The sequence below is a fragment of the Nothobranchius furzeri genome, chromosome 2, assembly GCF_043380555.1.
Source record: "Nothobranchius furzeri strain GRZ-AD chromosome 2, NfurGRZ-RIMD1, whole genome shotgun sequence".
Taxonomy (NCBI): Eukaryota; Metazoa; Chordata; class Actinopteri; order Cyprinodontiformes; family Nothobranchiidae; genus Nothobranchius; species Nothobranchius furzeri.
Genome location: NC_091742.1, coordinates 73,812,705 through 73,830,439, shown reverse-complemented (window position 1 = coordinate 73,830,439; position 17,735 = coordinate 73,812,705). Strand labels below are relative to the sequence as shown.

General features: G+C 41.1%; 1 protein-coding gene across 1 annotated transcript in view; it reads left to right on the top strand.

Moving 5' to 3' along the window:
- LOC139065834 (zinc finger protein 420-like) overlaps positions 1–13,034 on the top strand; it is a 46,397-nt gene extending 33,363 nt beyond the window's left edge. Inside the window, exon 2 of the mRNA XM_070547926.1 lies at positions 10,099–13,034. Within this exon, the coding sequence (XP_070404027.1) occupies positions 10,099–12,806 (2,708 nt within the window). The 3' untranslated portion in view covers positions 12,807–13,034. The remainder of the gene's footprint in view (positions 1–10,098) is intronic.
- The last annotated feature ends 4,701 nt before the right edge of the window (positions 13,035–17,735 follow it).

The following is a 17,735-nucleotide window of genomic DNA, read 5'->3' as shown; positions in this document are numbered from 1 at the left end:
GCTTGACTGATCCTGTTCGTGACGCCAAAAATGTTCTAAAATAAAATGTTTTATTTTATTTTAATTACCTTAAAAGACTCAAAGTCTCTTTTTACACTTTATATTTATTTAATCAGGATCGTTGTCAAGTCGACGCCAGAAACAATGAAACACAACTTGAATATCAGATGAACAACAAGGCTTTATTCAACCGGCATTCATACAAGTTATCAATCATGAACGAAACATTTCTCTTACCGTTGCTTATGGGTGGAGAGCTGAACACCCCAGTTAGAAAACGTAATCCATGAACCTCGTCAAATAGAATCCTTCAAACAGCTCTAACAGCTCTGAGCTCTGCTCTGCTCCTTATACATTCCCTGATGTGCGTGCAAAGCTGCACACCTCCACCAAGATTACCTTGATTACATCCTCATGATCACATTATGTTCGGCTCTACCATGATTATCCTCATGATAAGTGTGATTGACAAACAGTAGTGATCAATAACTTGTATAAAGCAATTATACAACAGATGACAAGTTCATTTTTATTACACTTCTCAACATGCATCATTGAGTTGAACCAAGTTCAGTAATCGCGGTGGCCCATGATGCAGCGCGGTGGGCTTCTCCATATCGCGATATTTCATTTTTGCGGTTACCGCGACAGCCCTACCGCTCACCCGCTATTTCCCTAATAACACACGCTGTTCGTTTTTATTTCTACACGTTTTTTTACTCACAATGATTGTCAAGAAAGCGTGTTTGTCGTGTTCAGTCAAATTAAACTGATCACAAAACACAGATTTACTTTCTTTATTTCGTTTCCTCATCTAACCCCCATAAATCCCTGTGTGTCCTCCTGCAGCACTCCCGAAGGACACCAGGCAAAACAAGACAAAAAAGTCTGACGTGTTGTGTAAAAACTGCTATTTTTAGCATATTTTTAGGTCCGACGTGTTGCTACCAGACGTACAGTGAGCACATGACTCGTGAGATCTACCCTGCGCTGAAGTCGTACAGTTTGAGCTGAAGCTGAGTTACGAGTGAAAAAGTCGCACAGTGTCCGCCCAGCTTATTATAATGTTCACTGTAATGCATCTTGATGTTCTTAACAAATAAATTAAATAAAAAATATTGGTCAATAATGCCAAATATGTAAATGTGTGTTTCAGTCATTTTTATACTGGCTTAAAAATACTTCATTAAGTCTACTAAGCAGGGGTGTAGAACGTTTTTAATAGGGCCAGCCCTGTAATGATCTTGGACCAAAATAAAGGGGGCAGAAAGTCAAATAAAGGCGGGCAAAAGAAGAAGTTTTTCCAGACGCCAAGAAAAATTAAATGCCAAATCCACCCTGCAAAGTGTGTCACTGAGAGTTTAAAACAGAAATTATTCTTGTGCAAATATTGGTGTACTCACCTTTAATACTAGTTATTACAATGCAGCAGTCGCTGGATTGGTGCAGTTCAAAGTGGAGTGCATCAGATAAAACAATATTAACATAAAGGTGAGATGTGTCATATCCCCCCCCCCCCCCGGCCAACACCACCTCCACCACAGCTGGGAAAATTCCTAGGGGAAACACTGAATACACTTTCGGTATTAAAATCTCTTAAATTAAATATTACTCTTTTGTTTAAATATAGACCAAGCCAGTTGGTGTATGAACTTCTATCGATTATATAAATATCTGTGGATATATATATATATGATATAAGTTTCATTGCCAATTTGTTTGATCTTTCTCAGAATTTAACAAAGCTGAATAGCAACAACGTTAAATTCTAGTTATGTAGATTAACAATGCTACATATATAAATTATTCTATTTTGCACACGCATTCTTTAATCCCTAAACCTTGGTTTATGCTTGACGCATCCGCCAAGTTCGCACGGCTCCGCGTGGCAAAATTGCATCATTTTAACGACCACGGCCCCTCCACCGTGCCTCCGCACGGCCCAAACTTTCCGCACCGCGCACATAGGAAATTTTCTAACCACGCAGACGGTCGGACACGGAAAAACATGGCGGACTGGCAAGAACTAGTATGGCAGAGGTTCGTAAATACAGACATTTGTATGATTCAGCTCTCAAAGATCACTGTGATCAACATGTTAATAATTCTTGGAGAGAAATAGCTCGCACTGTCGGAAAAGACGAGGACGCTGTTAAAAAATGCTGGAATGCCATGTTGTAAACAACAGTAATTTTTACTTCTACTATGGTGTAGTGTTGGATGCATGCCTTAGAGCTCCATGCTGCCCCGTTCAGTTTGGGAGAATATTGGCTCACCGCAGAGACAAGCCGCATGAACCATAAACGCTGCAAGTTGTGAAGCGCGTTCCATCCGGGAGCCGCATCACCAAGCGGAAAGTAAGTGCGTCAAGCATAAACCAAGCTTTAGTCATCTAAAGTTGATTTTCCCTTTTACCTGTAGATTTGATTAATTTGCAGTTATCATTATATGACTTCAACAGTATTTTCATGAAGGATGTGTATGCAGCGTTTCATTTTAAACTGTCATTATGGTTAGTATACATGCACACAAATATAGACTATATATGTCTCGTATTTACATAGTTTTAATGCATATCCAAAAAATTAATTCTTAAAGGGGCATTATGGAAGTTTGACAGCCAAAACATGTATAGAAATAATAAATTTCTTCTTAATACATTCTCCTGCAATGCCCTGGTCCTGTAGAATGAGCCCTGGCATTTTTACTGTGATTGCCTGTTTTTCTGTAAAATCACAGAAAAAGAGAGCTGCTCGGGTCGAGCAGGCTGCTTCATGCACGTTCACGTTCAGGCATAGCCCTCTGAACCGCTCTTAAGAGGTACAGATACAAATGACGTCACTGGCACAATTTCTCGCTTGGTAAGACGTCGGACTTTCGTGCTGAAGACCCGGGTTCGATTCTGGATGTGAACATCGTTTATTTAGAGTTTATTTTTTACATTAATGGTATATTTTTTTACAGTAAGATGCCCAAAGTTTTATTTGAGACTCGCCGAACGGCATTGAATTCACAGATAAAAAAGATGTGGGTTCAACTTTCATTTTGGAACAATTTTTCAAGAGCATGCAGGAGGACTGACCCATCTTAAACCTTTGTCGGCTGTGCTGAAGAGAAACGTACAGAATCAAATTATTTAATTAATTAGCTGCGCGTTCTCCTGTCCTCTGGGGGACACACACACACACACACGGAGCTGACTGTCTCAGCTGTTATTTTCGTTAAGGAGTGTGCACGTACAGCATGCCTGCCTCGTGCACGAGCCTACTATTGAAGCTGCCGTTACGCTTTTGGCCTGAGGGGGCAATCGCGAGCATAAAAATTCAAAACTCCGTAAAGTCCCTTTAAGGTACGTTGTTTAAACATTTTTTATCCTTCAGAAGGTGTGGTAGCTTTTATTTTGCCGTGGCGGCGCACCAGTCTTCAACTGTCCAATTTTGGTTAGCTTGTGCAAATTGTAGCGTCTTTTTCCTATTTGCTGTGGAGATGAGTGGTACCCGGTGGGGTCTTCCTCTGTTCTAGCCCACCCGCCTCACGGTTGTGCGTGTTGCGACTTCACAAATGCTTTGCTGCATTCCTCGGTTGTAACTAGTGGTTATTTCAAATTTGTTCTTCTATCAGTTTGAATCAGTCAGCCCATTCTCCCCTGACCTCTAGCATCAACAAGGCATTTTCGCCCACAGGACTGCCGCATACTGGATGTTTTCCCTTTTCGCACCATTCTTTGTAAACCCTTTGTAAACGTGGAAATCCTAGTAACTAAGCAGATTGTGAAATACTCAGACCGGCCCGTCTGGCACCAACAACCATGCATGCCACTAGGGCTGCTCGATTATGGCAAAAATAATAATCACAATTATTGTGAGTGAAATTGAGATCTCGATTATTTCAGACGATTTTTCAATTTATGTTGATTTTATTTGTTTTTATTCTGTCATAAAATTGCTCGGGGCACAATCAGGACAAAAATTAATAAGAAACAAGATGATCACTAAAATAACTCCTGATTCCCAGTATAAAAAGACCAGTATGCTTATAGCTCATAGTTTATGACCCAAAGGCTATAGACCTTGGTTTAACTCATTTAAGTCTAACCAGTACAGACCCAAATACCAATATCTTGCAAATACTGACAGCAAGAATTATATATTGGCATTTATAACAAATAAATGCAAATAAATTGATGTTCACAAAATTTTGCATAATATGTATTTAGTCGTGTCAAGGTGCTGTAATAATAATAATAATACATTTTATTTAAAAGCGCCTTTCAGAACACCCAAGGTCACTTGACAGAAAATACTTAAGAAAATACATTAAAACAACAATAAAAGGCAACGAAGAAAAAACAAAGAGAGAAACAGTTCAATAAAATCAGAGGTCATAGGCAGATTTAAACATACTGTGTGTTTTGAGTTTGGTTTTGAAAAGGGTAAAACTGTCGATGTTCCTGATGTCGGGGGGAGTGAGTTCCAGAGATGAGGAGCAGAGCGGCTGAAAGCCTGAACAGCATGTTCAGTGTAAACCATAGGCATACAGCTTGGAGGAAGTTGGCTGATAACTGAGCATGCGCTGACGGCCGATCACCGGACACAGCAGCGTTTGAAGTTGACAGCTCGTTAGCAAACATCCACAAACAATTTAGATGCATTTTTGCCTAATTTAACTACTGACAACGGAAAAATAATCTGGTAAGTATAACTCACTCAATCTGGAGATAAGTGAAGGAAATTTAGAAAGTTTGTTAAATTATACTGACAAAGTTTTTTGAAGTTTTCGTTATGGGTCCGAAGAAATCAGCAGCTGAGGCTGAAACACCTGGGATCAAGAGGAGCCGTCCTCAGGACTCGCCTGAGGCCTCATCTCCCCGGAAGGACGTATTGGAATTATTAGATTCTATTGATAAACGGCTTCTGGGGTTTGAGGGGCGACTTCATCTGCTCGAGGTTCTTCACCAGGAGTTTCAGAACCTCCGAACATCTCTGGAATTCAGTCAGGAGCAGGTCGAGCGGCTCGCTGCTGAGAGCGCGTCTCTGTGGGAGTCCGTTTCTTCCCTGGAAGAGGGAATGACGCGGATCGCCCAGGACAACAAGATTCTAAAGGAGACGGTTTTGGACCTTCAGGCCCGCAGCATGAGGGATAATCTGGTGTTCGCAGGCCTGCCGGAGCAGACGGGAGGGGCGGAGAACTGCGATCTTTGAATATTTTAACCAGAAGATCAGAACTTTTTATTGCAGTGATTACTGGACACTTTCTATTAACTCAGAGAAAAGAGAGTCAGGTTTATAATAGTTAAGAAGTTTATTTCTACACAATTTAAACAAGGTCTAACTGTAAACACTCTGTGTACTGATGAAACTAGGTGGAATTAATCAATTAATCTAGGTGGAGTTAATTAATTTCCCTCTGGGATTAATAAAGTATTTTTGAATTGAATTGAATAGAATTGAGTTGAATGAGACGTGAGATGAATAGTGTATGTGTTGTTGTTATCAGAACTCTCGTATCTGGAGAAGCAATTAGTTCTGAGTGGCAGCGAATGTTTTGCTCTAAACTACGGTTGGTGATTTATAAAACATGTTAAACGCCATCTGTTGGTCTACGTACCCACAGGGGAAGCCTCCGTTCAGATCCAGAATGTCGAGGTCCGTGGACCTTCCTTGGTACCGAAGCCGGTAGAGACAGCAGCAGTGTCGACCAGACTAGTCTTGGAATGCTTCCAGGTCACGACAGGTTATTATTGACGTCAGCGAGACCCTGAAGGGGTCGTGAGGTTCAGCTTTTATTGTGAAGGAACCACTGTGGTCAGGTGTAACGTGCAACAGATTTTATCCAGCTTGTCAAGGTTCTTATGGTTGTAAAGGTTCCGGATGGCCTGTCAGAAACTTCTCTAGAACGCTTTGAACTGAAGTAAAGGTGACGTGGGAATAGTTTTTATAATTGTCATATTTTGGTTTACTGGCGAATCAGAATTTGACATGCAAAAGAGGGCTTATACAGACACCACAGAAAACCAACCCTTACATCAGAAACGTAGGTTCTGATTGTATCAGACAAAAGGAAATGTGTAATGTGACTTAACATAACTCTGTGTCAACGTGTCTAGTGCAGCTGTCCAAAATTATAATTACTACTGATCACAGGATTATAATATCAAGTAATACATTGTCATTTCACAAAATGATTGAACATCTGATTCACATTATAATTGGCAATAACAAACATTGTTTGATTATATATTTATCAAAAGAGTTCTCCGTCTTGTCTTGAACTGTAAGGAGGTGAAGCAGTTTAGATGAACAGAGGGCATGAAAGGCCTTGGGCCAATATCTCATGTAGATTAGGCCTCCCGACGGAGACATCACATCTCCGCTCGAGCAGACGCAGCAGAGCATGACCTTTTAGGTCAAAAACAGGACATTTCGTGACGCTACAATATATATATATATATATATATATATATATATATATATATATATATATATATATATATATATATATATACAGGGGTGGACCGTTAAAGCGCCCGAGCGCCAATGGCGCTAAATTTTCTCGTCGGGCGGTAAATACTTGACGACTTACCGCCCGGGTGGCGCCCAAGCTTTATTTGTCATTTACACACCGGCTTTCGCCTATGGCCCCGCCCTGTAGGAAGCCGCAGTTTTCGTTTCGCGCGCGTGAACCTGCGCGCCTCTAGCCACCTACTGCACTTGTACGATCCGTGCACGTACTGCACGATTAGTTATAGTCACGTGAACTATAAGTTCACTATTAAAGACGGAAGTGGAACCACGCTAGAAACACACAAGCACGCAGGAAGATCGCACCACCACAGGGATGGGATTTCTTGATGAAATCTCCGGCAAAACGCTTTAAAACTGGTTAAGAGAAGCGAGACAGTTCGAAACGGTATGAAGCAGAGACGCGTGTGCGTAGGTAAAATGATTCTTGGCGGTTTAAAGAAGATGGGAGGCGCAGAGAATGGCCGTGTTCGAGTTGAGCAGCGCCTCGCCTGGAAAACAGACGAGAGCAGACGGAAGCAGCAGGGGGAGTGGCTGAAAGCCGGCGTTTCGCCGGGGACACACCGGCAGCGGAAGCGCCCGAAGCGAATCGCTCACGAAGTCCGGCCGCTCCTCAGTTCAGATCAGACGCGCCCCATTCGAGGCGCGCCTCGGCTCCGCTGTGGTTTTTCTTTTAACTACCTGGTGTCCTCAATTTCCTCAGCTCTTTTCCTCTACGTGTGTGTGTGTGAGTGTGTGTGTGTGTGTGTGTGTGTGTGTGTGTGTGTGTGTGTGTGTGTGTGTGTGTGTGTGTGTGTGTGTGTGTGTGTGTGTGTGTGAGGAGAGGAGAGGAGAGGAGAGGAGAGGAGAGAGACTATGGTGTGAAACAGTTGTTTCTGCCAGTTGAATCTCTTGGACTTCCCTGTATGTGTAGCTCGGGGGTGACTATGGATGAAGATATTACGTTAGCGTTCACACTTGTTCAATTTTCAATTTTAATTCTGGTGCCTGTTAGCAGCTGAAACACATCCTCACGTGCTTGTGGATGTCATATATTGTATATGAAAACATGACTGTAATAATAAGTAAAGGTTAGCAGCTGTAGGTTTAGTGTGCTCATAGGAAACGTGACAAAAGAAAACAAAACACATTTCTCTATGGCCTATATTGTTGTCATCATCAACGTTACATGATTTACAGAATACATGTGACCAACTAACATTTCATGTTCTACCACCGGATGTTTGGATCAAAATATGAACCAATCAGATCTTAGATCAGGTGAGAGCCAGGTGTTTCCCGTCATCCCCTAGGTTTTGCAGCCGGTGGAGAGCAACTGCAGCGGCTTGGCTCCAAAATCTGCGGCCGCCTTGATCTCACGAGGTTATCGTTGCCTACGTATGCATGACGTCAGAGCAAGTCGGCGTCAATTCCGACACAAATCTAACCGGCATGCACCGCTCGCCGATCACCGCTGGTCTAATCTGCGCAGAACTAGCTCATCTCGAACACAGTCAATGGCTCGAATACAGCAAAGCGGAGTTGGTGATGTACTGAGTTGTATGCCGGAAGTATGCGATGCCAAAATCGTGTTTTGTTGAGGGAACAAACAAATTCAAACTTGAATACGTTATTATGTTTGTGAATGTGTACAAAATAAAGGTTTATTACATTTAAAACGGTTCAGTTGTTATTTTGACTCATTTTGGCAGCTGACCAGCGGGGCCGGTAGATTCTTGGCAGGGCCGGTAAATATTCAGAGTTACCGGCCCGGCTGGCCGGTTGGTTTTGAAGTTAATGTCCACCCCTGATATATATATATATACACTTGTGGTATATATACTGTTGGGGTTATTGGGAAGCGAATAATTAGTAAGCTTTTACTTACTTTTGGATTCTTCAATAAATTCTGTAAATATGGGAATATTTACCGAGTTATTAATTAATTAAGATACTCTTTAGGTATCTCCGGGGCACCATCCCCTTTAACCGGGGAAAAATTGAATCCAAACTCTTACCAGTCTACCTGAAACTCGTGGAATCAGGAGCAGAGATTTTCACGCCGACACAAAGAAGTTTACTGGAGACAAAATCTGAATTTTATAACATTTAATTAACAAGGAGATTAATAATGCAAAACAATTTGATATAATTGGAGATGTGTGTGTGTGAAATGGAGGGTGTATGAATGAATGCTTGTTCTCCCAAGAGCAGGTGCGCGTGTGTGTGTGATTTTCTGAGCAGAACCTTTCTCTCTGTGATTCAAGGCTAACTCTCTCCCACACTGATAACCGATGGGGAGGTGTGTGTGTGTGTGTCTGGGAGCTGTCTCCTTTCTCTCTCTCTCACAGTAAAACTTAAACACTTCAAAAGTTCAAACCATCATGAAGCGTCACCAGAGGTTAATCATAAATTAATATCCTTTAAGTTAAACAGCTTGGCCACAGCTGACAACTAAAGATAATTAACTATGATCAATTAACACAATGACCCGACGTGCGTGGTTTGGTTACGGAAAAGAGGAAAACACGTCTGATAATTTGAAACGGTCTCACGCTGCGACCGTTTATTTTGGTCTAGAAGAGACGAGAAAAGATAAAAGTTTAAATGAGATAAAACTTGCAGGAGCAAACAGCTGTTCTGAATCAAAGCAAGGCGCCCCTTGTGTTCGCTGATCAGATGTGATTTTACGCTTCTCCTCCACAGTTTTCTCCAACTGGCTGGACACAAAGAGAGCAAAGTTTCTTTTGTGCTGAGTTTGATAACTTACAGCGTCTCCGTGTGGTTTGATGGCTTATGGAGTTGCTTTCCAGCGGTTCTGTGTCCTCGCACATCAGCTGGAGTTGAACAAAAGAGAGCAGATTTGCTGGGTTTCCAAACCCAGCTTTTCAGCGGTTCAGTGTTTGATCCGCTCACGTTGATCGGAGCGTTCAACGAGCGTGTCCTTCACAGCCATCCAAACCGGTACAAAAGAACGCTAAGTTTTGTTTTTAGCTGAAATTTATAACTTTGAGCTGGTTGTTGTGTTGTTCGTGCTCCGCCTTGGCGGTGACATCATCACATTGCTTCCGTGTGCCGAGCATCATGGGAAAGGAAGTGTCTCTGGCGCTGATGTTGGAATATTTGCTTTTTAAGAGCAATTTAACACAGTCTTTGGAGAAAATCACTGCACAGTAATTTCCTCATGAGGGCAGACCCTCAACAATACCTTCTCATTCAATATGTTTTCTTTATTTTCATGACCAACAAGTGCTAAACACCTCTGGGAACTTCTTCAAGACAGTTGGAAAACCATTTCAGGTGACTCCCTCTTAAAGATCATCAAGAGAATGCCAAGAGTTTGCAAAGCAGTAATCAGAGCAAAGGGTGACTATTTTGAAGAAAATAGAATATATAACATGTTTTCAGTTATTTCACCGTTTTGGTTAAGTACATAACTCCACATGTATTCATTCATAATTTTAATGCCTTCAGTTAGAATCGCCCAATGTAAATGGTCATGAAAATAAAAACATGTTGAATGAGAAGCTTTGTCCAAACACGAGATTTTTTTAATTCACATTATTCTACATTTTGTTTTGTCTTTTATCCTGTCCAGAACTTCCACAGCATCATGTCTGGGAAAACAAGATGGCTCTGACTGACCAGCAGCTCTCTAAACAGAAATGGACCTCCAATTTGGACCAGAAGGAACCAGAACCTCCACTGATGAAAGAGGAACAACAAGAACTCCTTATCCATCAGCATGAAGCGCAGTTTCTTCTGAAGCAGGAAGTTGTTACCTTCATGGAGCCCTCTCCTTCTGAAGAAACAGACTGTCATGAACCAGAACCAAACAAGAACCAACCCTTGTGTCAGAGTACTACAGAAGCTGAGAACCAAGATCAGGGTGGATGCAGGAAAGAAAACTCAGAATCAAACAGCAATGAAGGACTGACACGTAATAAAATATGCCAATCCAAAGATCACAGAGACAGTGTAGATGATAAAAAACAAAAAAGGCACAAGAGGGCTCACACAGGTGAGAAGCCATATCCATGTAAAACTTGTGGTAAATGTTTTAGTGTCAGTAGTACCTTGACTACACACATGAGAACTCACACAGGTGAGAAGCCATATCCATGTAAAACTTGTGGTAAATGTTTTAGTGACAGTAGAACCTTGACTACACACATGAGAACTCACACAGGTGAGAAGCCATATCCATGTAAAACTTGTGGTAAATGTTTTGGTGTCAGTAGTTCCTTGACTAAACACATGAGAACTCACACAGGTGAGAAGCCATATCCAAGTAAAACCTCTGGTAAATGTTTTAGTGGCAGTGGTCACTTGACTAAACACGTGAGAACTCACACAGGTGAGAAGCCATATCCATGTAAAACTTGTGGTAAATGTTTTAGTGACAGTGGTCACTTGACTAAACACATGAGAACTCACACAGGTGAGAAGCCATATCCATGTAAAACTTGTGGTAAATGTTTTAGTGACAGTGGTCACTTGACTAAACACATGAGAACTCACACAGGTGAGAAGCCATATCCATGTAAAACTTGTGGTAAATGTTTTAGTGACAGTGGTCACTTGACTAGACACATGAGAACTCACACAGGTGAGAAGCCATATCCATGTAAAACTTGTGGTAAATGTTTTAGTGACAGTGGTCACTTGACTACACACATGAGAACTCACACAGGTGAGAAGCCATATCCATGTAAAACTTGTGGTAAATGTTTTAGTGTCAGTGGTCACTTGACTATACACATGAGAACTCACACAGGTGAGAAGCCATATCCATGTAAAACTTGTGGTAAATGTTTTAGTGACAGTGGTCACTTGACTAAACACATGAGAACTCACACAGGTGAGAAGCCATATCCATGTAAAACTTGTGGTAAATGTTTTAGTGTCAGTGATAGCTTGACTATACACATGAGATCTCACACAGGTGAGAAGCCATATCCATGTAAAACTTGTGGTAAATGTTTTAGTGAGAGTGGTCCCTTGACTACACACATGAGAACTCACACAGGTGAGAAGCCATATCCATGTAAAACTTGTGGTAAATGTTTTAGTGACAGTGGTCCCTTGACTAAACACATGAGAACTCACACAGGTGAGAAGCCATATCCATGTAAAACTTGTGGTAAATGTTTTAGTGACAGTGGTCCCTTGACTAAACACATGAGAACTCACACAGGTGAGAAGCCATATCCATGTAAAACTTGTGGTAAATGTTTTAGTGTCAGTGGTCCCTTGACTATACACATGAGAACCCACACAGGTGAGAAGCCATATCCATGTAAAACTTGTGGTAAATGTTTTAGTGTCAGTGGTAACTTGACTACACACATGAGAACTCACACAGGTGAGAAGCCATATCCATGTAAAACTTGTGGTAAATGTTTTAGTGTCAGTGGTAACTTGACTAAACACATGAGAACTCACACAGGTGAGAAGCCATATCCATGTAAAACTTGTGGTAAATGTTGTAGTGTCAGTGGTCACTTGACTAAACACATGAGAACTCACACAGGTGAGAAGCCATATCCATGTAAAACTTGTGGTAAATGTTTTAGTGACAGTGGTCACTTGACTAAACACATGAGAACTCACACAGGTGAGAAGCCATATCCATGTAAAACTTGTGGTAAATGTTTTAGTGACAGTGGTCACTTGACTACACACATGAGATCTCACACAGGTGAGAAGCCATATCCATGTAAAACTTGTGGTAAATGTTTTAGTGACAGTGGTCACTTGACTAGACACATGAGAACTCACACAGGTGAGAAGCCATATCCATGTAAAACTTGTGGTAAATGTTTTAGTGACAGTGGTCACTTGACTACACACATGAGAACTCACACAGGTGAGAAGCCATATCCATGTAAAACTTGTGGTAAATGTTTTAGTGTCAGTGGTAACTTGACTACACACATGAGATCTCACACAGGTGAGAAGCCATATCCATGTAAAACTTGTGGTAAATGTTTTAGTGACAGTGGTCACTTGACTAAACACATGAGAACTCACACAGGTGAGAAGCCATATCCATGTAAAACTTGTGGTAAATGTTTTAGTGACAGTGGTTCCTTGACTACACACATGAGAACTCACACAGGTGAGAAGCCATTTCAATGTAAATGTTGTAGTAAATTTTTCTCACAGAGTACTGCTTTGACTACACACATGAGAACTCACACAGGTGAGAAGCCATATTCATGTAAAACTTGTGGTAAATGTTTTAGTGACAGTAGTTCCTTGACTACACACATGAGAACTCACATTATATCATTGAATTGCTAAAGCCTCATACTCCAACCCGAGCCCTCAGGTCCACAAACTAGAACCTTCTAGAAGTTCCAAAGACCAATTATAGAAGTCCAGGTGATGGCTCCTTCCAGACTGTTGCACCCTGACATTGGAGTGGTCCTCCTTTTAGCCTTACTAGTCTTGACAGTCTGGACACTTTAAAAAAAACAGCTGAAGACCCTTTCATTTAAAGCTGCAATATCTAAATATAGTATTTTCTTATTTTTAACTCAAATTTGTAATCATCTTTCATTTGATAATGGTATTTTATAAATATGTGACTTAGATTTTTATTTCTGTTTTAAGATCACTATGATTTTATGACTTAATGATTTGTTTTGATCTATGTGACACACCATGTGATTTTCTGTCTGTAATGAGTGCTATATTAATAAAATATACATACATGTGAAAAGCCATATCTAGGATGCTCTGATCAAGTTTTATGCTTCCAATCACAAATTCCAGGAGTGTTGATTACTGATACCGATCACACAGCTTGGCCAAAAATTTCCTGTGAAGTTATGAGTTCTACAGATATGATCTGGGCATAAAGGAACAATAACATCCACTAAAATGGCCTACAGGTGCTGGCCAGTAAATTAGAATATCATCAAAAGGTTGAAAATATTTCAGTAATTCCATTCAAAACGTGATACTTGTACATTATATTCATGCAATGCACACAGACCAATGTATTTCCGATGTTTATTACGTTTAATTTTGATATTTATAGGTGACAACCAATGAAAACATCAAATCTGGTATCTCAGAAAATTAGAATATTCTAAAGGCCAATGAAAAAATGTTTGTTTCTCTAATGTTGGCCAACTGAAAAGAATGAACATGAAAAGAATGTGCATGTATAGCACTCAATACTTAGTCGGGGCTCCTTTTGCCTCAATAACTGCAGTAATGCGGCGTGGCATGGACTCGATCAGTCTGTGGCACTGCTCAGGTGTTATGAGAGCCCAGGTTGCTCTGATAGTCGTCTTCAGCTCTTCTGCATTGTTGGGTCTAGCGTATTGCATCCTCCGCTTCACAATACCCCATAGATTTTCTATGGGGTTAAGGTCAGGCGAGTTTGCTGGCCAATCAAGGACAGGGATACCATGGTCCTTGAACCAGGTGCTGGTGGTTTTGGCACTGTGTGCAGGTGCCAAGTCCTGTTGAAAGGTGAAGTCTGCATCCCCATAAAGTTGGTCAGCAGCAGGAAGCATGAAGTGCTCTAAAACTTCCTGGTAGACGGCTGCATTGACCCTGGACCTCAGGAAACAGAGTGGGCCAACACCGGCAGATGACATGGCACCCCACACCATCACTGACGGTGGAAACTTTACACTGGACCTCATGCAACGTGGATTCTGTGCTTCTCCGCTCTTCCTCCAGACTCTGGGTCCTTGATTTCCAAAGGAAATGCAGAACTTGCTTTCATCAGAAAACATAACTTTGGACCACTCAGCATCAGTCCAGTCCTTTTTGTCCTTGGCCCAGGCGAGACGCTTCTTGCGCTGTTTCATGTTCAAGAGTGGCTTGACACACGGAATGCAACACCTGAATCCCATGTCTTACATGAGTCTCCTCGTGGTGGTTCTTGAAGCGCTGACTCCAGCTGCAGTCCACTCTTTGTGGATCTCCCCCACATTTTTGAATGGGTTTGTCGTCACAATTCTCTGCAGGGTGCGGTTATCCCTAGAGCTTGTACACTTTTTTCTACCACATTTTTTCCGTCCCTTCGCCTGTCTGTTAATGTGCTTGGACACAGAGCTCTGCGAACAGCCAGCTTCTTTAGCAATCACCTTTTGTGTCTTGCCCTCCTTGTGCAAGGTGTCAATGATTGTCTTTTGGACAGCTGTTAAGTCAGAAGTCTTCCCCATGATTGTGGTGCCTTCAAAACAAGACTGAGGGACCTTTTAAAGGCCTTTGCAGGTGTTTTGAGTAAATCAGCTGATTAGAGTGGCAGCAGGTGTCTTCTATATTCAGCCTTTTCAGAATATTCTAATTTTTTGAGATACCAAATTTGGAGTTTTCATTAGTTGTCACTTATGAATATCAAATTTAAATGTAATGAACATTGGAAATACATTGGTCTGTGTGCATTGCATGAATATAATGTACAAGTTTCACGTTTTGAATGGAATTACTGAAATATTTTCAACCTTTTGATGATATTCTAATTTACTGGCCAGCACCTGTATATTAATTAGAAAGAAAAGGAAACAATTTTTATATAGCTCCTCTCAAGATAAAAATCAGAGGCGCTTCACAAGAACAAAACATTTTAAATATAAAAAAGATTTTGAAAAAATTCTAAAAATTGTGATTAAAAATGTAAGGAAAGGTAATGCGAAAACGAAGAGGAAAGAGAGAAATCAGTGGATCCTGGGAAAGGCAAAATGGGTAGAAAGAGCAGAATAAGGAGGGTGATGATGGTCACATCAAAGCCAGCTTGAACAGGTGAGATTCCGCTGCTTTTTAAAGGAGACCACTTAGTCCAATGATCTCAGGCTCAGGGGGAGAGAGTTCCAGGGACCTGCTGGGGATGTAGGGACTGCGAAGATCACAAATGTATGATGGAGCTTGTCCATGTAAAGCCCTAAAAACCAGAACCAGAATATTAAATTGAATTTGACTGGCAGCCAGACATGTTAGACAAAAACATATTTTTAAACATTTTTAAGAGATAAAAAGACTTGCAGCACAATAATTGTGTTTGTTTCTGTATGTTCCCCGAATAAGTCAAGAAACTAAAGTCTTCTGATTAAACATTCAAAGGCCAATCAGACTGATATTTCATATTTACATGGAATTATCACATCTTTTTGATCAGTTCATATATATGTAGCCAATCCTTAATGCAACAGTGTTGTAAACTTCTACCTTCTACTACCTTCTCAGATGTACCTAGGTTTGGTGCAGGTTGTGTTTTTTGTTTCTCCCAAGCCCCCACAATGCGGTCAAAAACTGAAGCAAACCCGGAAGTGAATTACATTGCAGTTCCACCCTCATCTGCTGGGGGCTGGTGTCAGAAGCGAGCAAATCCTCATTGACTCCTATGTTAAACATACCAATTTCACAGCGGAAATAAACATGTTTACAGCCTGGTACCAAAACATGTTTTTGGTTTAAATGATCTAGTTTACACTCATGACAACTCTGAGGGGGGTGAATTTTTTTCTCACTCTTCTGTTTAAATGTATTAAATGCCTAAAATTCTGTATAATTAATGAGCATCAGACCCACGTGACCACAGAGCTAGCTCCATGGAAAGGCCTCTGTAGAGCCTCGGTTTCGCCTGAAAACTTTTCCGCGATTTTTAGTCTCTGAAATCAGACCAGTAGTTGTAGCGTTTGTGCAATCTTTTTGGATATTATTTGTGTAATTGTTGGACAAAATGACTTGCTGTGGTATTAATTGCACTAATAGAGCGTCCAAGGAGTCTCCACTTCATTTTTTCCGGTAAGTAAAATTATATTTATGTATTTTAGGTCACTGCCACTCTTGCACTAGCTGAGCTTATCAAAGAACTACCTTTTTTACATGTACAGTTTAACCATGAAATTTAGATGTAATATACGGTAAAATAATTAATAGGGTAAATGTCGATGGGTAAAACCATGGTAAAACCCAGTGCATTTAACATAAAAATGGGTTGAAATATGACGGAGCTCTCGGAGGGACACTTCTGTGTTCCATTCTTCCACCCAGTTCTCCCCAGCGGTCAGCCCAGCCAGTGGCGGAGCTTGATATGTGCAACATGTGCGGCCGAACAGGGCGGCAGTCTGGAGGGGGCGGCATTTAATTTCTTTTATTTTTTTAAATTATTTTTTAAATTTTATTTATTTTTTCTTCCATCAACCAATACATCAACAAAACATAGAAATCACATGTTCTTCATAATAATAATAGTGATGAGTGGTGATGATAATAATAATATTTCTGTAATAAAAGCACAACAAAGTCATTGTTTGCGTTTATATTGGGATTTTATGGCGCCCCCTTGTGTCCGCCGCGCCTCTGTAGTGCGCTCTATAGCGCCCTTCATCAGGTGGGGGGCGGAGGGATCTCGGAGAGTGATGATGGAGGGATACAGGTACCGTTTCATATATCACCACTCACAAACATAATGGAGAAGAAGCGGTCGAAGCCATCTGGTGCCCAATTTCGGAAAAAAAGAAAAGAAGAGGAGGAGAAACGAGGAAAAGATGCAGGTATGCGTCTCTTTATTATTTAGTTGGTATTTTTCCCGCCTGTCCCCCAACTTATTGATTAACTAACCTCTCTAATCTGAACGTTTTGCATGGTGCTATGATGATCCCTTCAAATGTCTTTTGCTAGCTTCTTACGTTGCATGTATTTAGAATTACTTCCAACCGCTAGCTTTTTCTTTGTCAAATGAGCTTTTATGAAAAGCTAAGAGTGGAAAACCGAAAGGCTGATAACCAAACGCTATCAAATTAAAATGAGTCTTTGAGAATTTTGCTGAAATACATTGACGGCGGGCGGCAGGTCTCGCGCCGGCGCCATTCGCCTTTCTATTTGGACTCGGGAAATGAGCTACGTATTATTTACCCCACGAAAAACGGAGCGGCAGCTGGCCGCTGGAGGTGCCCTGCTAATAAGATCCCGTTTATACTGTAAACTGCCATAAAATATAAACTATAATAGCCAGAGCGGTCTTTTTTTAGCTGAAAGTTCAGACTGTCTCGCCTTTCAGCACCGTACAAGTCGATGATGTCATCGTGTTGCGTTAAGTGTGCTGCACACTGCGGCTATGTTAACTCACAGTGACCTTGAAGCAGTGTGGGAGAGTTGAAGAATTTAACCAGTTAAAATGGATTCATGGATATTTAATCAATAGTTGTGGCTCCTCTGGTCATTTAGTTCTTTGTGTGCCGGAGACATTTGCTGAATAAGGAAATA